Here is a 17,256-nt window from a genome sequence, read left to right as displayed (position 1 = left end):
AGGTGACGGCAGCGTGTTCTATAAGCTTGACAGTCTGTCCCCCAGCTGACCCTCTCCTGTCCTAGTCGTCTGCTCACAGCACATTTATAACATTTACCGACTCCCTGTGATGTTGAGATCCCTCCGGACATGGAAAAGGTTATCGACGAGGATGGGATTCGAACCCACGCGTGCAGAGCACAATGGATTAGCAGTCCATCGCCTTAACCACTCGGCCACCTCGTCAGGTGCTTCACCATGGAGGAGAAGTAGGTAATTGTACATACTTACATCAAAATTTAATATCACAGCTTATTGTTAGTTTTAAAGCTTTTTAGTTGCGCTATTACACATTCGACTCGCAGATGATATTCTTTTTCGTTGTGCGAAGAATAGATTTGGGCTATAAGGGAAAAGTTCGGCACAACTACTTGGTGATTGGTTGGTTTTTATATCAACTATATTATACGCCATATGATTGGTTGGGGGGCGGGTCTAGCGTTGAATGAATACAGGAAGTGTGTAGAGCGTGAGACTGCAATTTGACGTTCGGAGCTGTTAAAGAAAATCAGGTATCCAGCTGATATTCACTTTTATGCTTCTCGATTAAAAAAAAATGTATCTTATCATTCATAGAAACTGGTTGCGCAGTATTTTGTGACTTTATTTTTTTGCCTAGTCATTATGGAATATGTTTTAGTTCTCCCAATACTTACCATCTGGCTTAGCATTGCTACGAGCTAACGTTAACACTAGCTAGGGGCAGTAGGCTAACTTACAGTACTCGTTAGTTGCCTGTACTTATTTATACATGTAATATGATTGCTGTCCTGCTAGTAATAATAGATAACGATCAGGTTGATTCTGAAAGGGAATAAAAACATGTTGCTTCCGACATATAAAGTCTCTCTATTTGTCAAGTCTTGTGATTATTAGAAAGTGAAACAGAATACAACATTAATGTTAGCTAACTTCCTCTTAAAACAGTGCCATTGTCAATTATGATAGGTCAATGTTCAGGTTTCTGAAATGAATGCTGTTGGATACACTGAGTAACTGCTTAGTGTCTCAGCTTTGTGTTTGTCTATGTCCCAGGCTCGGAAACATGAATGTTACGTGTTACTGCTGACTAAAGATACCTAAAATCTCTCTTTCTCTTACACCCTCTACCCATCCTTCTTTTATTTCTATCCCTCCTTCCACCTGCCCCCTTCCTTCTGTCTCCCTCCTTTCCTTCCCTTGCCTCCTACCTTTCCATCCCTTCCCATTTCCCCTTCTTCCCTTTCTCTCCCCCTGCTCACTCTCCCTCCTTTTCTCCCCCTCCCTCTCACCCTCTCTATTTTCAGTTCCTCATCACCAGTATTAAACCTAGGACTAAAGATGGTGGACTCCCAGTACTACCTCCCAAATGACATCGGCATCTCTGCGCTTGATTGCGGCGAGGCTTTCCGCTTGCTTTCGCCAAGGGAACAGATGTATGCCCACTACCTGTCACGCGCTGCCTGGTACGGTACTAACTTCAGGATGTAGCAAGTTCACTGGAGCATAGAGGAGGAAGTCAAGAAATCAACTGGCATGGGACTGTAAATTGTGCTGTTGTGCAGCTCTCTGAGACTTTTAATGGAATCCCTTGTGTGATCAGAAGTTTCTCGGCTGTTTTCTTGAAGTAAAACCATTTTCGCTGGTGCAGTTGCAGGTTCCATGATATACAAATTTATTGAGTTATTAGTTTTTTCTTAAGAACTGTAACACTACTGACACAAAACAATTGCTGTCGTAGGTATGGCGGTCTGGCAGTGCTGCTGCAGACGTCACCTGAGTCGGCAGACATCTTCGTCCTGCTGCAGAGGATCTTCAGGAAGCAGACGGCTGCTCAGCTGGAACAGGCCGCCACGGCTGCTGGACTCAGCTCTGAGGAGTACCAGGTACATACACTCATTGTTTGTTTGTTTCTTTTCTTTAATTTCAATGTGTTTTGTTGCCGTGAAAGTTCACAAACAATGTTGCCAAAACATCAAGATAAATATCGACATTATCTCTCTCTCTCTCTCTCTCTCTCTCTCTCTCTCTCTCTCTCTCTCTCTCTCTCTCTCTCTCTCTCTCTCTCTCTCTCTCTCTCGATACACCCTTGCATTCACACACAAATGCAGATGTGTGTAGAGATGTTCATGATACACCAGATGAAAGTGATTCTTCTTATTTTGTGTGTGTGTGTTATACATAGGCCTTCTTGGTATATGCAGCAGGTCTGTATGCCAACATGGGAAACTACAAGTCTTTCGGAGACACCAAGTTCATCCCAAATCTGCCCAAGGTAAGAAGACCTGTTGTTCCAGATGGGAAATGATGATCTTACTGCTTTATAAATTGCATGGTTTAGGTCTCTAATTCTTGAAAGTAGGTTGAAACGCACACCAGCATTAGTAGGTGGCTGGTAAAAAATTTTTAAAAAAAAAATTGTAGCCACACTCCCATAGCTCTGATGCAGAATATTTTATTATTGAAAAAAACAATGTTTCGACAGCAAGCTGTCTTCATCATGGTATATAGTGTTGCTGATGAAACATTTTTTTTAAATAATAAAATATTCTGCATCAGAGCTATGGGAGTGCGGCTACAGTTTTTTTACATTTAGGTCTCTAATTAACACTGCTTTGCTGCTGTTCGGATATATTTTAAGTTGCATGTGTGTTGTGCAACCCAGGACAAGCTGAAGGCTCTGGTGTGGGCCAGCCAGGCATTTCAGGAGCAGCCCAGTGAGATAGAGGCTCTGTGGGACAGCTGCTCCGCTCTGCTCTACTCCCTGGAAGACAGACAGAAACAGCTGGGTCTGGGCGACAAGGTAGGAGCCTGGGATATTAAATTAACAACTCAAGCCAGCTCGGATCATATGCCATTATTGTTTTGAATCTTATGAAGTTCCTTTGAATCCCTCGCCTCATCACTGCTCTGTTACTGTTCTTTGGAAAAGCAGATAATTTAGGAAAATGTTAAAAAAGAAGTAGTTCATTAAAGTTATTGAAATAATGCTTTATTACTTAAAGGAATTGAAAGCTCAGGACTATTTTTCCTGGCCATATGGACCGAGGTTAGGTGAGGGACTAGAAAAAGGCACTAAGGGGAGAGCTGAAGCTTGACCTGGCTTTGGTAAATTATCAGATCTGCGAGGTAAGCAGTGGGTTAGGGCTGGTAGTAAGTTTTGTCTTCTTTGGCAGACTAATAGAATTAGTGAGGGCTGAGCCTGGGGCTGGGCAATAAGGAACAGACTTTTGTAAAAAAAAATATGGTAATATGAATCATAGGAATGTGTGTGAATGTTTTTGGTTTTAGTGTTCAGGTTTGCATAGAAAGTTGGAATAAGTGTTTCTGCTTCGATGGGTTTGCTGTTTTATAAATGGCATGTCTGTATTTATTTATCATGGAGATTCTTCCAAAAGCTGTCAGGATTTCTCTTACCTCTCTTGAACACTCCCTCATTTCCAAAGGTTTTCTCATTTTTCGAGATTTTCGATGTATCAGATGGACTAAATATGAAATGCTACCTCTCCTGGCATCTCCAAGTCGGTGTGTTTGTGTATATGTAATTATGTACAGGAGTTACAATTACCCAGTATGGCTCATTAAGTATTTTTCACCCTCTTTTCTCCAGGGCATTACCACCTACTTCTCAGGGAACTGTGGTCTGGAGGACGCTGAGCTGGCCCAGAAGTTCCTCGACTCACAAGTGAGCTGCTGTCACACCTGAAATCACTTTACTCTTTCTTTGCTTCTATTTCTATCCCTCTTCTCTTTTCATATTCTGTACTTTCTCTGTCTTTTCGTACCTTCTGTCCTCCATTCTGACACTCTCTCTTGTCACACCTTCTATTTGTATTTTTCTCATTCTTTTCTCATTTCTCTCCTCCGTTTATGGCGCCTGTTCTCTCGCTTTGTATTTCTTTTCTCACCCTTTCCCCCATCCTTCAGTCTGTTCCTGCTTATTCTCAGCTGTGACTCTTGTTCTGTTTTGTGTCTAGAGCCTGTCTGCCTACAACACCCGTCTGTTTAAGAGGGAGAACGGAGGGAAAGCCTGCTACGAGGTGCGCTTGGCGTCAGCTGTGCAGAAAGGTCAGGACTGGGGAGTTGCTTGTTGTCTGTGGTGACAGTGCTACTGTTGGGTTAGTTGTTGTAAAGTAAATGGAGCTGTAGATAAGAATAAGATTAGCATACGTCTTTATTTGCCAAGTACGTTGCACCTATGAGAAATGTATTTTATGCATACATGGTATATGTAGCACACATCATGCAGACTCTACATATTATATGAGACGCATAGAAGTGACTATGGACAAGTGGAAGAGGGAGGGAGTTGTTCATGTAACTGATCTTGTTGTTGATGCCATTCTGTCAACAACTAAACCAAAAGCTACATTACTTCTCCATAGACTGTGCGATGGATGGAGAGGGAGAGTCGCACTGCGGCAGCTTCAACTTTGATGACAAAGAGTTCACAGTGAAGAGGGGAGACTACGCTCCTCTCATGGAGAAAGTCAGCTACTACCTCCAACAGGCGCAGGTGAGAGAGGGAGCGATGTAGTGGGGAATGTTTCACCTGTGTTCATTCAGTTGTTCGGCATTACTACAGCAACAAAATTGCCACCACAGCAAGAGAAAATGTGAGATTAAGACAGCAATATAATTTTGCCAAATTTTGCTCTAAAACACAAAAAATGGTGGTTCTAATGTTTAGATTTGTTGTGATTTTGTTATGATAAAATATCAAAAAGAAGACAACGTACACTAGAACCATTGTAATCCCACCAAAAGTCAGCTTACCCGTTTTTATGATTGACACTAAACTTCAAGTTAAAATAACTGTTCATGATAATAAGTACCACGTATGAAACTGATGAAGGTTATATGAAATTGTCTCCTTAACAACAAGAATAACAGGAAGAGGAGGTGAGAAGGGAAAGACAGATAGCCATAACTGGAAGAATGAGACATGAATGGATTGATACTCTACAAATCATATTTCTGCCACATTTCTACTGTTCTTCTTGAACACATGAATGTCTTACCGGGTTCCAAATGATTGACAGGCCCATGCTGCCAATGAGAACCAGAAGAGGATGCTTGAGGAGTACAGCCGCAGCTTCACCTTTGGCTCCGTTGATGCCCACAAAGAGGGCTCTCGCTACTGGATCAAAGATAAGGGACCAATCGTAGAGAGGTGAGGCCACCGAACAATGATACGAAGACGGTTACAAAATGTGTGCACATGCATTGAGGGCGCTGACTATCAGCAACAAAATTGAATTTGTCATCTGCATATTTCTAAACATATTTTGGAGACAAACTTCATGTTATAATGTGCTGTCGGATCATTCCAATCTCCCTCCCCATGTTTTCTGGTTTATAAAAGACAGAGGTAACGGAGAAAACATTTCTGTTGTTGCGCTTGAGTATTAAGGATCTCTCCAGTGTCGATGAGTGTCTTTAGTTTTTGATTACATTTCGCAAAATGACGCACAGACTTTCTTATTTATATTTGAAATATCAACATTGGTAGAGGGTTTATAACTGTCACTGAAATCACCAGGTGCTGATGTAGTTGCAGAGAGAAATTAGAAAAAAAAAAACATGTAAATTTCCAAAAAACGTGACATAAAACCGATGAGTCACTTGTTCATACAGTAGATCTTGTCTAAATCCTTGATAGGGAAATGTGCAATAAGAAGAAGGTTCACAGTGTGACCCTTCATCTGTTGAGCACTATTCTCTTCTCTTAACTTAATCTCTGAAATGATTTTCTGTGCTGCTCTTCCATCCTCACTCATGTCCTCCTTCTCAGTTATATAGGTTTCATAGAGAGCTACAGAGACCCGTTTGGCTCCAGAGGAGAGTTTGAAGGTAAAGTGCTTTTTCAGTCACCATGATGATTGGGAACAGTAATATTAATGTGTATATTTCCATGACAAATAGTGATATCAGGGGCATCTCCAGGCTTTGAGAGTGTCACACATAATACAGGGATGAACTGTTGTTGTTGTTTTTTTATTTGCTACCAAAACATTTCCTAACCATGATGCCTCACCTCAGGTTTTGTGGCGGTTGTGAACAAGGCGATGAGCGAGCGTTTCGCCAAGCTGGTGAGCTCAGCAGAAGTCTTGCTTCCCGAGCTGCCGTGGCCCAGGGACTTTGAGAAGGACACTTTCCTCAAGCCTGACTTCACCTCGCTGGACGTCCTGACCTTCGCTGGGAGCGGAATACCGGCTGGAATCAACATCCCCAACTGTACGTACACAGAGATAACACTGTGACACACACTTTTCAGTTGATTCAGCCTTTATTTTTTCAGCCTGGTTTGCTGTGTCACAGATTATAACTGTGTGTGTGTGTGTGTGTGTGTGTGTGTGTGTGTGTGTGTAGATGACGACATCAGACAGTCAGAGGGCTTTAAAAACGTGTCGCTAGGCAACGTGCTGGCTGTAGCCTACGCCACACAGAAGGACAAACTCACCTTCCTGGAGGAGGAGGACAAGGTAAGGCACACACACACACACACACACACACACACACACACACACACACACACACACACACACACATACACACAACTTCCTGATTCTCTCTCAGGGAAACTCTCAGTCTCTCTTACACGCTCACAAATTCACACATTCTCCTCTGTGTGTGTTTGTGCGGCAGGATGTGTATATAAAGTGGAAGGGCCCGTCGTTCGATGTGCAGGTTGGACTTCATGAGCTGTTGGGCCACGGCAGCGGCAAGCTGTTTGTCCAGGTCAGTCACACAGACACCAGAGAACCTACTCAAGTCACTTGTGGTCACATGGATATTAATTTGAATACCACATATTCAATATTAACTTAAAAACCACAGAACATATATATATACAAGCAATCAGTTTTAAGCAACCACAGTAAAATTGAATTTCTGTAATATTTGCAGTACTCTTGCCAATTTATTTGTGAAACTAATTTAAACGGCTTCAGTGTTTTTTTGCTGATGTTATAGGAATCAGGTTTTATTGCTTTCTCTTTCTTTTAAATGTTTCATTTACTGAAATTGGATACAAGAATAACCAATGATGAAATTTGATTTGGTTGCTATTTTCTTTGACTGGCTGAGGTCTTTCTCTGAGAGCTGTGTGTCCTCCATCTCCCCCCACAGGATGACAAGGGCAAGTTCAACTTTGACCAGAGCAAGGTGATCAACCCGGAGACTGGAGAACAGGTGAGTGTCTGTGTGTGTGTGTGTGTGTACCTACCTGCTACCCGGTGCTAAAGTAATACCTGTGTTTAAGTCTGTGTTAAGCTAGCAAAAATAAAAATAAAGGTGGGTGCGTGTGTGTGTGTGTCCTATAGGTGTCCAGTTGGTATCGGGGCAGCGAGACGTGGGACAGTAAATTCTCCACCATCGCCTCATCCTATGAAGAATGCCGTGCTGAGTGTGTCGGACTCTACCTCTGTCTCAACAAGGAAGTACTCAGGTATATCACATGTTGTCAGCAACTCGCTCTCTATGTCTCTGTCTCTGTGAATTTGATGTAGATATATATAGATTAAATATAGTTACATATAATTTAACTGGACATTTCAGTATCGTCAACCATTTAGATGAAGCTGCTGTGCTGATGATAAATAACTTTGTTTTGTCTGTGGGTCAGTCTGCCTCTGTTTGTTCATTCGTTTTTTAATCTGTCCATCCATCCTGCCTGATATCTCAGATACCGCTGATCAGATTTTGACGAAACTTAGGGAAATTATGAATCTTACTGTTGCATTTCGTCATTTTCTAAATTCCACTGATTGACTCAAGCGGGGGCGCTACAATTACGTTGGCGCTACAGTCAAATCAAGGTGACATATGTGTGACTGCCTCATTCGTGGGTGCTGACATGTTTACTGTGTATGTTCCAGTATATTCGGCCATGAGGGCCAGGATGCGGAGGAGGTGGTGTACATCAACTGGCTGAACATGGTCAGAGCCGGACTGCTGGGCCTGGAGTTCTACACACCAGAGAGCAAGAGCTGGAGACAGGTACTCTCTCTCTCTCTCTCTCTCTCTCTCTCTCTCTCTCTCTCTCTCTCTCTCTCTCTCTCTCTCTCTCTCTCTCTCTCTCTCTCTCTCTCTCTGTCTCTCTCTCTCTCTCTCTCTCTCTCTCTCTCTCTCTCTCTCTCTCTCAGTCGCTTTCTCTGTTCCTCTCTCTCTCACTCCTCACTTTGCCTGGTTTGCAATAAAGTAATAATAATGAATCATAACCTCGATTTATGTATCACTTTTCAAACGAGCGTTACAAAGGGCTTTGAGAACAGTGTTTACAAGACAAGTCAACATACAATATAAACTGTATGCGTTTCTTACAGTCTGGCTGGCCCAGTTTTATGTGCCTGTGTTATTTCATAATTGCTTGCTGTAAGTCTGTCTCACAGTGTTTACATGAGTGTCAGGAGATATATATTTCATGTTGTGTGTGTGTGTGTGTGTGTGTGTGTGTGTGTGTGTGTGTGTGTCTCAGGCCCACATGCAGGCTCGTTTTGTGATCCTGCGCGTGTTGCTGGAGGCCGGGGAGGGCCTGGTGGGCCTGGAGGAGGTGACGGGACGGGACGGCAGGCCTGACGCTCGCATCACACTGGACCGCACCAAGATCCACACTGTGGGCAAGAACGCCATCCACAGGTTCCTCTGCAAACTGCAGGTATATCTATATATGAAGCGCCCATCGCTCAGTTAAGATAAGATGAAACTTGAATGATCCCTGTGGGGAAATCATTATTTCCAGTTATTATAACTTTATATTAACATGCTACTACTCTGCTCTCGCTGTGTTGTAGGTGTTTAAGTCGACAGCGGACGTGGAGGGGGGCAGGGCTTTGTATGACGGCTACTCTGCTGTCGGCGACAGCGGCTCTCACAACTTCCTGCGTCTGCGGGAGACGGTGCTGCTGAGGAAGGAAGCTCGTAAGATGTTCGTCCAGGCCAACACCAGAGTTAATGGTATGTACCTGTCATTGGAGTTCATTCACATTCGTTCTCATTCGTTCACACAGACGCACACATACAGACACAAACACTCTGGAGTCCCTCACTTGCTCACAGACGCTTTTATACTCTCTACACCCTTCAGCCTTTATTCTGCCGTGGAATTTCACTACACCAGGGAACTTAAATTCGGCCAATGTGTGGACGGTCAATAAGCTTGTTGGCTGAGAGAAATTGGCCTCGGCTGAACTTTTTGCAGTCATCAGCTGTCAAAATTCTGACAGTCTGCGTTTCGTGCTTCCTTGCTGCCCTAGCGATATGATTTTCTTTCACAAACAATAGTTCCACCTGGCATGCGCAAAATGGACAAGAAGTTCCTTATGGCCATTCAAAGCTTCCTAGTTCTCTGTTCCTGTAGTCTATCAAATAAAAGATGTAAACGTCTCAAAAACGACGCTTGGAGAACGGTTGCATCCATAATGGCAGTTGTTAGTAAGCTCTGCAGTAATGTTAGAGTTTTTTCTGTATATTTTCAATTAATGCTACATTATTAGTGCTTGTTAACTAGCTGTTAACTAATCAAAACAATGTAACTTTATAAAAGGCAATACCAAAGCAATGAAAACTACTTGATTTGCCTGTTCACAAAACCACTAAATAGATCCAATCTCTCCCCGCCCACAACTGGTCAGAATAGAGCGATTTCCCATCACTTCTTCTTCTCAGCTGCCTCATGCTAAGCGCCAAACAGGACAGAGAACTGGAGGTGGCATCGCTCTTTAAGAAACAGTTAATTATACTGTGTGTCTCTGCGTGTGTGTGTGTGTGTGTGTTTTCCAGGGGACAGCGTGGAGCTGGTGGAATACGAGGGCAGTGCAGCGGGTTTGATTCGCTCCTTCATTGAGCGTTTCCAAGACAACGCAGAGAAGCTGGAGGCGGACCTCTTGGAGCTGAACAAAAGAGATGCCCCCTGCTGGTGCTGATGGAGATCCACTCCATAGGCTTCCTTCCAAAATACCAACTGACATCTGATTTCTTTCTTTTTTTTTTTTTTTTTTTAACTGTATGTGACAGAAAACTAATTCTTTTTATTGGTTGTTTAAACATGCAAAACTGCCATCAGACTCCATTTATGAGACATTTCTGATGAGACTGAATGAAAGTTTGTAGTGTAAATGAAACCATAGGCCTGGAACAGATCTGCTGTAGACATCAGCCAAAGTTTTCAGATTCTAAAAGAGTGCTGGACTAGCATCAGGTCTATCTTAACAGGATCAAATGCAAATGAAGGAGCTGATAACTGATACTACACCTTCACTCTTTTAGATGTTTAGAGTTCATTCAATTATATAATAAAACATCTTCCAATTAAAATGTCCATTAAGATAATGAAGCCTGGCATTAAAAAAATTGGTTTTCAATTTCTGACCAAGCCACAAAGTCAAAACTTATCTTTACATATTAATAATTACATGTTTTGTCTATACTCAAGATTGGGTGTTAGGTGATTAGGTAAAGGCATGGGTAAGATTTTACAATCAGCATTTTGGGGGTGAAAATGAATAAATTATGACAGGTTCTGGCTTTGCAGCTTGGCCATAAAGTGAGATGTTTGTCCAGCCTCAGTGTTGGATGATGATTTGACTAGTTATGGTTGGACTGTTAACTAGCTCCCATGGCAGTTTAACGTTGGCTATAAGATGTAGTGTTGATGTGCTGTTGTCTATCTTTGCAGGTCTGTAGGCCTAAGAAGGGGTTTGATTCCATGGAATAATAATCTTTGATGACTTGACTATATATGATGATACTGTCTCTGGTAGGCATCAACCAACTGTAACAAATCTGATGTGTTGAATCTGCACAAATAAAAACTGTTTGATAAGATCTAGGTGGTCTGGTTCTTCGTATAAGAAGCATATAGGAGGACAATCATCTGTAACATTTCACTTTTCTATTTTGTATCAAATTCACTCCCAGTGAAAATGAATGAGTGTATTTTAATGACATAAACAGTCCTGATTCGACTTGGCCTTTTCTCAAAATGGCACATTCTTAGTTGAAATCTGAGGATGTGTATGATCAATATCAGAGCAGAAAATCGTTGTGTAAGTTCAGTCAGAAACTGAAATCTCCATTACTAATCAATGTTGCAGGTAGCACAGCAGCAGACACCTGAGTTGGTGTTAGATAGAGATTGATTCAAAGCAGTGCTGCTTGAGCCTATGAAAATTTCAACACTGGATTGATTCACGCTATATTGTCTAGATTATGACACAGTTTGTTCTTCCTTTGCATTTTGCATCTCTGAAAGTTCAACACAAAGACCTTAAGCAAAACTGTTTATTCTTTGACTTTGAGGCTAACATCTTAGGAGTTGATGACCTAGCTTTGCTTCCAGTATGAGGCGACACCATTGTGAGAATTGGTCAAAATTTGTGTCTAACAATAGAGGCAACCAAAGAGGTGAAAAAACCTCCAAGTTGTTTATGTAAAAAATTGCTCATCCCAAAAACGTGATTTTTACATGTAGCTCAGAATAAGCACACATTTTAAGCTTGCAGCTGGGTTGATTCAAATAAACATATCTGCAACAGTAGGCAATATCTTGGGATTTTCCATCAAGGGGAAATTCTACACTGAAGAAAATCCTGTATGCCATCTTTGTAATTGTGGAAAATGTAATATTTGTTGTATGTGAACAGCTTTCTCCCTGAACAGCCATGGGAACCAAAACACTGAAATCTCTTAAATCTGTGACACCACCACGCAAATGTTTGATGTTGCTCCTTTGACAGTGAAAGGAAGACCGGCAATGTGGACATTAAAGTTAAAATACAAAACATTTACAACAAATTACCTTTATTTCAAGGTATTTCTAATCACACTGAATGAGAAAATTTACCCTGTGAGCAGCTCCAGAAAACGTTGCTTCATGATATCACATAATATAGTCTTGGCTTGCTTGTTTCTAGCTTTGGGCGGGGCTTGTCCCACCGTCCGGCAGGAGGGGTGAGGGTGGCGGCGTCTCTGCCTCTAGACTGCTGAGGGAACTGCAGCTGTCCGTGTCATTCAGAGCAGAGCCATAAATCTGCTGTAAAAGCAAACCCATCTCCTCCTCTTCCTGGTTTTCCTCCTCTGTCTCATCATCATCATAATCCTCTTCTTCTCCTGCTCCTTTCTCCTCACCTTCTCCTTCTTTTCTTTTCTGATCCAGCGCCAGAGGAGTAGCGGGTGTGTGATAGGCCTCCTCGACCATTGCAGAGATGGATGGAGAGGTGAAGGGAGAGAGGCAGAAGGGAGAGGGAGAGGGCGACTGATACGGCGATAGAGAGGGAGAGGCGCTGGGAGAGTCGCGGGGAGAGTCGCGAGGAGAGAGGGATGGAGAGACCTTGGGAAACAGGGAGGGAGGTGCCTTGGGGGAGAGGGAAGGAGAGAGGTAAGGAGGGAGGGAGGGAGAAAGGGAGAAATTGACCCTTGGAGAGGGCTGCATATAGTCCGAGTCGTCTGGGGATTGCTGCATCGGTGTTGGGGTCGCTGCTGTTGGTGCCTGAGCTTCAGCCTCCTGTGACTCTGGTTCCATCTGAGTCTGGCCTTGAGTCTGGCCTTGAGTCTGGCCTTGAGTCTGGCCCTGCTCCTGCGTCTGAGGCTGGAACTGAAGAGGCTGGGGCTGGGCCTTGGGATGGGGTGGTATGGGCTGTGCTTGGGCCTGGACGTTGGTGTCTTTCGGCCAGGTTTGGATGCCTTGGGTCAGCATCGGAGGCTGGAGCTGGCTGCTCTGGGACGTGGGGTCGATCTGAGCGGGCTGACCCGGATTAGCTTGGTTCTGACTCTGGACCAGGCCTGGGCCGTCCCCTGCTGCTTGTCCCTGTGTCCGGGCCTTGGCTTTACACCTCCCTTTGGCCTTGGGCATCAGGGGTGGCGGAGGAGGGGGAGCGAGGGGCGGTGACAGGGGGCTCGAGGTCTCTGTGGACACCCGGATCTTGAGGCTGCGCTTGAACATGCGTCGCCTGTGCAAGGCGTTCTGAGACTGCAGGAAAAGGGGGCAGAGCGCGCCCAGGCTGGGGCCGTAGTTCACCTCTCGGGGGCTGCGCGTCCTGATCGGACAGAACTCCTGGAACAAGGTAGGGTTGGGCTTTGATTGGCTGGCAGCGGTGTCAGGTTGGGGTGTGACGCCGAGATGGCTGGCTGGATCGGGCTGGGGGGCGGAGCTCGTCTGTGGGGCAGCAGGGGGCGGGGCAGTGGGCGGGGCAGGGGGCGGGGCAGCGGTCACGCCACCTGGCTTCTTCTCCTCATCCTTCTGGGCTTTAGGTGCCTCCCGCGGCCCACGGACGTTTAGGTGGGAACTCCAGAATTCTATAAAACAACACAGATATTCAGTGCACTTTATTTAATATGTTATGTTATTAATATGTATTAATATGTTTGATTCATTATTATTACCCTGACTAAGGCCATGTCATAAAGCAAGAAACCCAAAGAAAACAACTTGAATTTTCTTTATAAGTGGAATTATTACAAAAACCTCACGTCTGAACCTTGCTGGGTCTGCATTCTTTCTACTGAAGTTGAGACCAATTCATTACCATAGAGTCTAGACAATTGTTTCATATTTAATTATAATCAGTGTATTAAAGCATGAAACAATTTTAACCCAGAATTAAATCCTTCAAGGCCCATGTAGTTGAGAGGAATCCGCTGGCATGGCACAAGAATAATAATAACAAAGCTACAAAGTGCTTCACAGGGGAAAAGACAGCTGGGATAGAAATAAAAGAGATAAAACATAAAACACTCCTGCATATTAAGGATAAAACAACAAAACATTCAAAACATATGGACAGTATGACATCAAGTATTTCCAGTAATAGCAATTTTTAAAAGAGATTTGAAAGACGCCACAGAAGTGTCGTTCCAGAGTAAAGGAGCCATTATGGTGAAAGCACAATCACCCTTAATAAGTTGTGTTCACCTACCTATTCCCATATGTGAGATGGACTCCAGCTCCTTGTGGGATGTCACCTTGGCAATGGCTTCAGGAAGCTCCAGAGGGAAAGGTAATACATCTCTGACACACACAAACATCCACATCAATTCCTGCAGATCAATACCTACTGACAGTGATCAATGTACATGTGAATAGGTAGTAAAGATGGGGAAGAGAAGGGCCAGGAAAGGAGTCAAGAGGCAAGAAACTGAGACGTTTGAAGGAGATGGTCAAGTAGAGAGAGAAGGGAAAAGTAGGGGAAAGGAATCGCAGAAGAAGTGAAGGGAAATGAGAATGAGGAGGAGGACAAGATTTTACCGGCTGATGCAGTAGAAGGCAATGAGTCTCGGGACGTCTGGAAAACTGATGGCTGAAGTCTCCAGACAGACAGCTGGTGGAGGGATGTAGGGGGAGGAAAGGTTGGTAGTTATCAACAACAACAACATAGTTCAGTGTACAAATGTGACTTAGCTTATTCATATTTCTACTTGTCGTTCATTCTGTAGCTCATGTCAAAGTGGTCCTCATTTTTTTTTTTCATTTTATTGTAACCTGGTTTTAAACTTTGTGCAAATGTTTCTGATGTATATTGTGTTTTAATGGACCCAAGGAAGAATAGATGACACCCTTGTGTACAGCTAATGGGGATCCTTATTAATAAACAATAAGCAGTTTGAATATATTGTCTCTGAGGTCGTATTTACTGAACTTCTGGGCATATGAGTGCTGACAGGGTGACACTGACAGTCTCTTTACTTGTCATCTGAAAGGTAAATCTAATCCTGAATCTTTTTTTTTTCCTCTTCTTTTTCCCTGTTGAAATCCACCTGCTCTTTTTGCTAGGACAAACAAACTAGAGTGTAGTATAATCTTCCAGTGTCATACATTTGAATTTGGAAAACACAATGACAACCAGCTACAACTGTGCAGTCAGACAAAATTACAGTTACAAAGAGGCCAGATTCAGTCCTGATGGCAGAGTGTTCGGAGTCAGAGGTCAGGGGTCAGGGGTCAGGGGTGACAGGCTCTTACTGGAGTGTTCCTCCCGGATGCCAAACTGCTGAACGAAGGATGGGACGCTGTCGTCTGCCAAACGCACACACAGCACATTTCTCCGGGACGTACGAGACTTACGCACCAGGAACGTCTGCAGGGAAACACAATCCATTACTGAGTGTATGTGCAAGAGAAAGAGATAGAGAGAGTGTGTGTGTGTGTGTGTGTGTGTGTGTGTGTGTGTGTTCACATGTGACTCTGACCCCAGGCGGTTCCCTCTGCAGTATGTGCAGAGCGGTGGCAGGGTTGATTGACAGCTGCAGCCACACAGGAAGTGACAGCAGGAGGCGGTCCAATATGCTGATGCTCCTCAGAGAGCCCCGCCCCCTTTGATGGCCCACACACTTGCGTTCGGACGGCTCCGGGAAGTCATACAGAGGCTCCTCCTGCTGCGCCATCTACACACACACACACACACACACACAGGTGGTTATTAACACTCAAACACTCACATATGCATGCTACAGGTGGTTATTACTGCTGCTGTGGCTTATCTTCATAGAGACACCAAAACAGAAAGATGGGTGGGAAGGCTCTGCACACACACACACACACACACACACACACACACAGGTGGTTATTAACTTTGGTTTACTGTGGTAGAGGAGGCCGCACACTGAATAAGGCACTAGCCGAAACGTTTGTGCATGATGTTTCAAATGAAATGAAAAAATGAAAAAAAAACATTTGCATAATGAGAACATCAAAGGTTTGGAATACCTACTTCTTTTTTACTGTGAACCACCGTTTATCTACTGCGGTAAAGACACCACAACATTAATGTAGGTGGGATGGCTGCACACACACACACACACACACACACACACACACACTCTTCCTGTGTAATAAATCTAGGATTCTGCCTGAGGATGGGAACATGTCCAGACTTGGTCAAGTGCAGCAGCTCAGACGGAGCTTATAGTTAGGAAGCTATATAGGGAACAGACGTAGGAATAAAATAAACCTATGAATAGAATACAATAGTAATGCCATAGAAAGCAATGTAAAATCAAAAACAGAGGCAATTGGCTTTGATTTGATGCTGTAATCCTTTTGTACTTGGCATAGTTTATCAAATAAATTTCCCTCCCTGCTGAAGTCTCAACAGTCTACATGTCAGCATCTGCCTGAGACGCATTCCGGTACAACCTCTTCCTAAATATAAAACCCCCCGTTGCCCCACGAGTCTTCCTAGTCTCACTTAACTCCTGCTAGACCTGTTACTACACACCTTGTTAACTTCATGATTCTAGTCTAGAAGTCTACATTTCAGCAGCATCTAGGCCTGGCAGAGAAACCACACTCATTTCGTTACCTTTAGGGCTTCCTCTTTGCCCCGATCCTCCTCTCGATTCACTGCAAATCCAGTTTATAATGACATGCTCTCGGTGATTTTATTCTTCCGCCAACTTCGCTGTAATGAAAGCCAACTTTTCTAAAAACTCTTTGGCCTGTCATGACGCGCGCGGTGTGCCCAGAGCTGTCTCCGTCCTGCTCCGTGGCTCCTCCTCCGTCTCCCACCTGATCTCACCTGGAAACAATTTCCCGGGCCAGAGTGGGATTCACGTGCCCTCGAGAAATGTTTTTTGGGATAATTATGGAGTGATTATTATTAGTAGTAGTCATAGCAGTAGTAGTAGTAATAGTAATAGTAGAATCATGAGTACATTATTACTAGTACAAGTAGTAGTAGTAGTAGTAGTAGTAGTAGTAGTAAGTAGTAGTAATATTTGTACAATAATAACAATATCTCCAGCTCCAAATTAAAGTACTATTCAATATAAGGCTATTCATTGATTTTTTGGGAGTTCATAAATTCAGACCAAATAGACCCAGTCATATCAAACATAAATGTGAGATGATTTGTAAATATGCCCAACTGTAGACTCACTATAAGAATACTTATCTGGGAAACCTCAATTAACTATCCACGGGCCACTTAAGTTATTTATTTATTTTATGCGATCGAGATTTTAATTTACCAAAACAGACCACGGTGATATAAAGGGCGTTGAAAACAACATATTCATCATTTATAAAGAAAAAAAATAAAATATTAAAAAAATGTTAATGTGATATTTGGTATAAACCTAAACCTAAACCAAGAACATATAGTCTTATTAGGAATTGTTATATGTCAGAATACAATGTTACAGACAGAAGTGATTTGCTTATTATGAAGGCTTTGTTTGTTAGGAATGAAAGAATGAAAGATATCAAGTAGAGGGCGGTAGTCCAGTCGAATCGGATGACGC

General features: G+C 43.3%; 2 protein-coding genes and 1 non-coding gene across 4 annotated transcripts; 1 reads left to right on the top strand and 2 right to left on the bottom strand.

Moving 5' to 3' along the window:
- The first annotated feature begins 114 nt into the window (after positions 1 to 114).
- Positions 115 to 10,833, top strand: dpp3 (dipeptidyl-peptidase 3). Its single transcript, XM_071545968.1, has 19 exons — positions 115 to 252; positions 1,326 to 1,484; positions 1,760 to 1,904; positions 2,204 to 2,293; positions 2,684 to 2,821; positions 3,629 to 3,703; positions 3,996 to 4,086; positions 4,404 to 4,534; positions 5,061 to 5,191; positions 5,813 to 5,871; positions 6,061 to 6,255; positions 6,391 to 6,503; positions 6,667 to 6,759; positions 7,150 to 7,212; positions 7,344 to 7,468; positions 7,899 to 8,019; positions 8,498 to 8,677; positions 8,814 to 8,976; positions 9,802 to 10,833. The coding sequence occupies exons 1-19, from the start codon at positions 152 to 154 to the stop codon at positions 9,942 to 9,944; spliced, it is 2,316 nt and encodes a 771-aa protein (XP_071402069.1). The 5' UTR covers positions 115 to 151; the 3' UTR covers positions 9,945 to 10,833.
- On the bottom strand, positions 144 to 225 carry trnas-gcu (transfer RNA serine (anticodon GCU)). The gene has a single exon. It is a non-coding gene; the product is annotated as a tRNA-Ser (tRNA).
- Positions 10,834 to 11,357: 524 nt separating the features above from the next.
- Positions 11,358 to 16,500, bottom strand: LOC139666683 (ras and Rab interactor 3-like). 2 transcript variants are annotated; one of them, XM_071545992.1, is made up of 6 exons: positions 16,233 to 16,500; positions 15,205 to 15,399; positions 14,978 to 15,092; positions 14,264 to 14,336; positions 13,935 to 14,026; positions 11,358 to 13,314 (listed from the first exon to the last, which is right to left on the bottom strand). In XM_071545992.1, exons 2-6 carry the CDS (start codon positions 15,397 to 15,399, stop codon positions 11,930 to 11,932), a joined length of 1,860 nt encoding a protein of 619 aa, XP_071402093.1. In that variant the 5' UTR covers positions 16,233 to 16,500; the 3' UTR covers positions 11,358 to 11,929. The 2 variants fall into 2 exon arrangements, with proteins under 2 accessions (XP_071402093.1, XP_071402092.1); XM_071545991.1 differs by having other exon boundaries at positions 16,317 to 16,500.
- Positions 16,501 to 17,256: the final 756 nt, after the last annotated feature.

This window comes from Centroberyx affinis, unplaced genomic scaffold, assembly GCF_046629955.1.
Source record: "Centroberyx affinis isolate AG114_WGS23_722 - 3 ecotype Tasmania unplaced genomic scaffold, CSIRO-AGI_Caff_v1 ptg005081l_1, whole genome shotgun sequence".
In the NCBI taxonomy this organism is placed as follows: domain Eukaryota; kingdom Metazoa; phylum Chordata; class Actinopteri; order Beryciformes; family Berycidae; genus Centroberyx; species Centroberyx affinis.
Note: the sequence above shows the minus strand (reverse complement) of the source record. Positions and strands in the feature narration are given on the sequence as shown.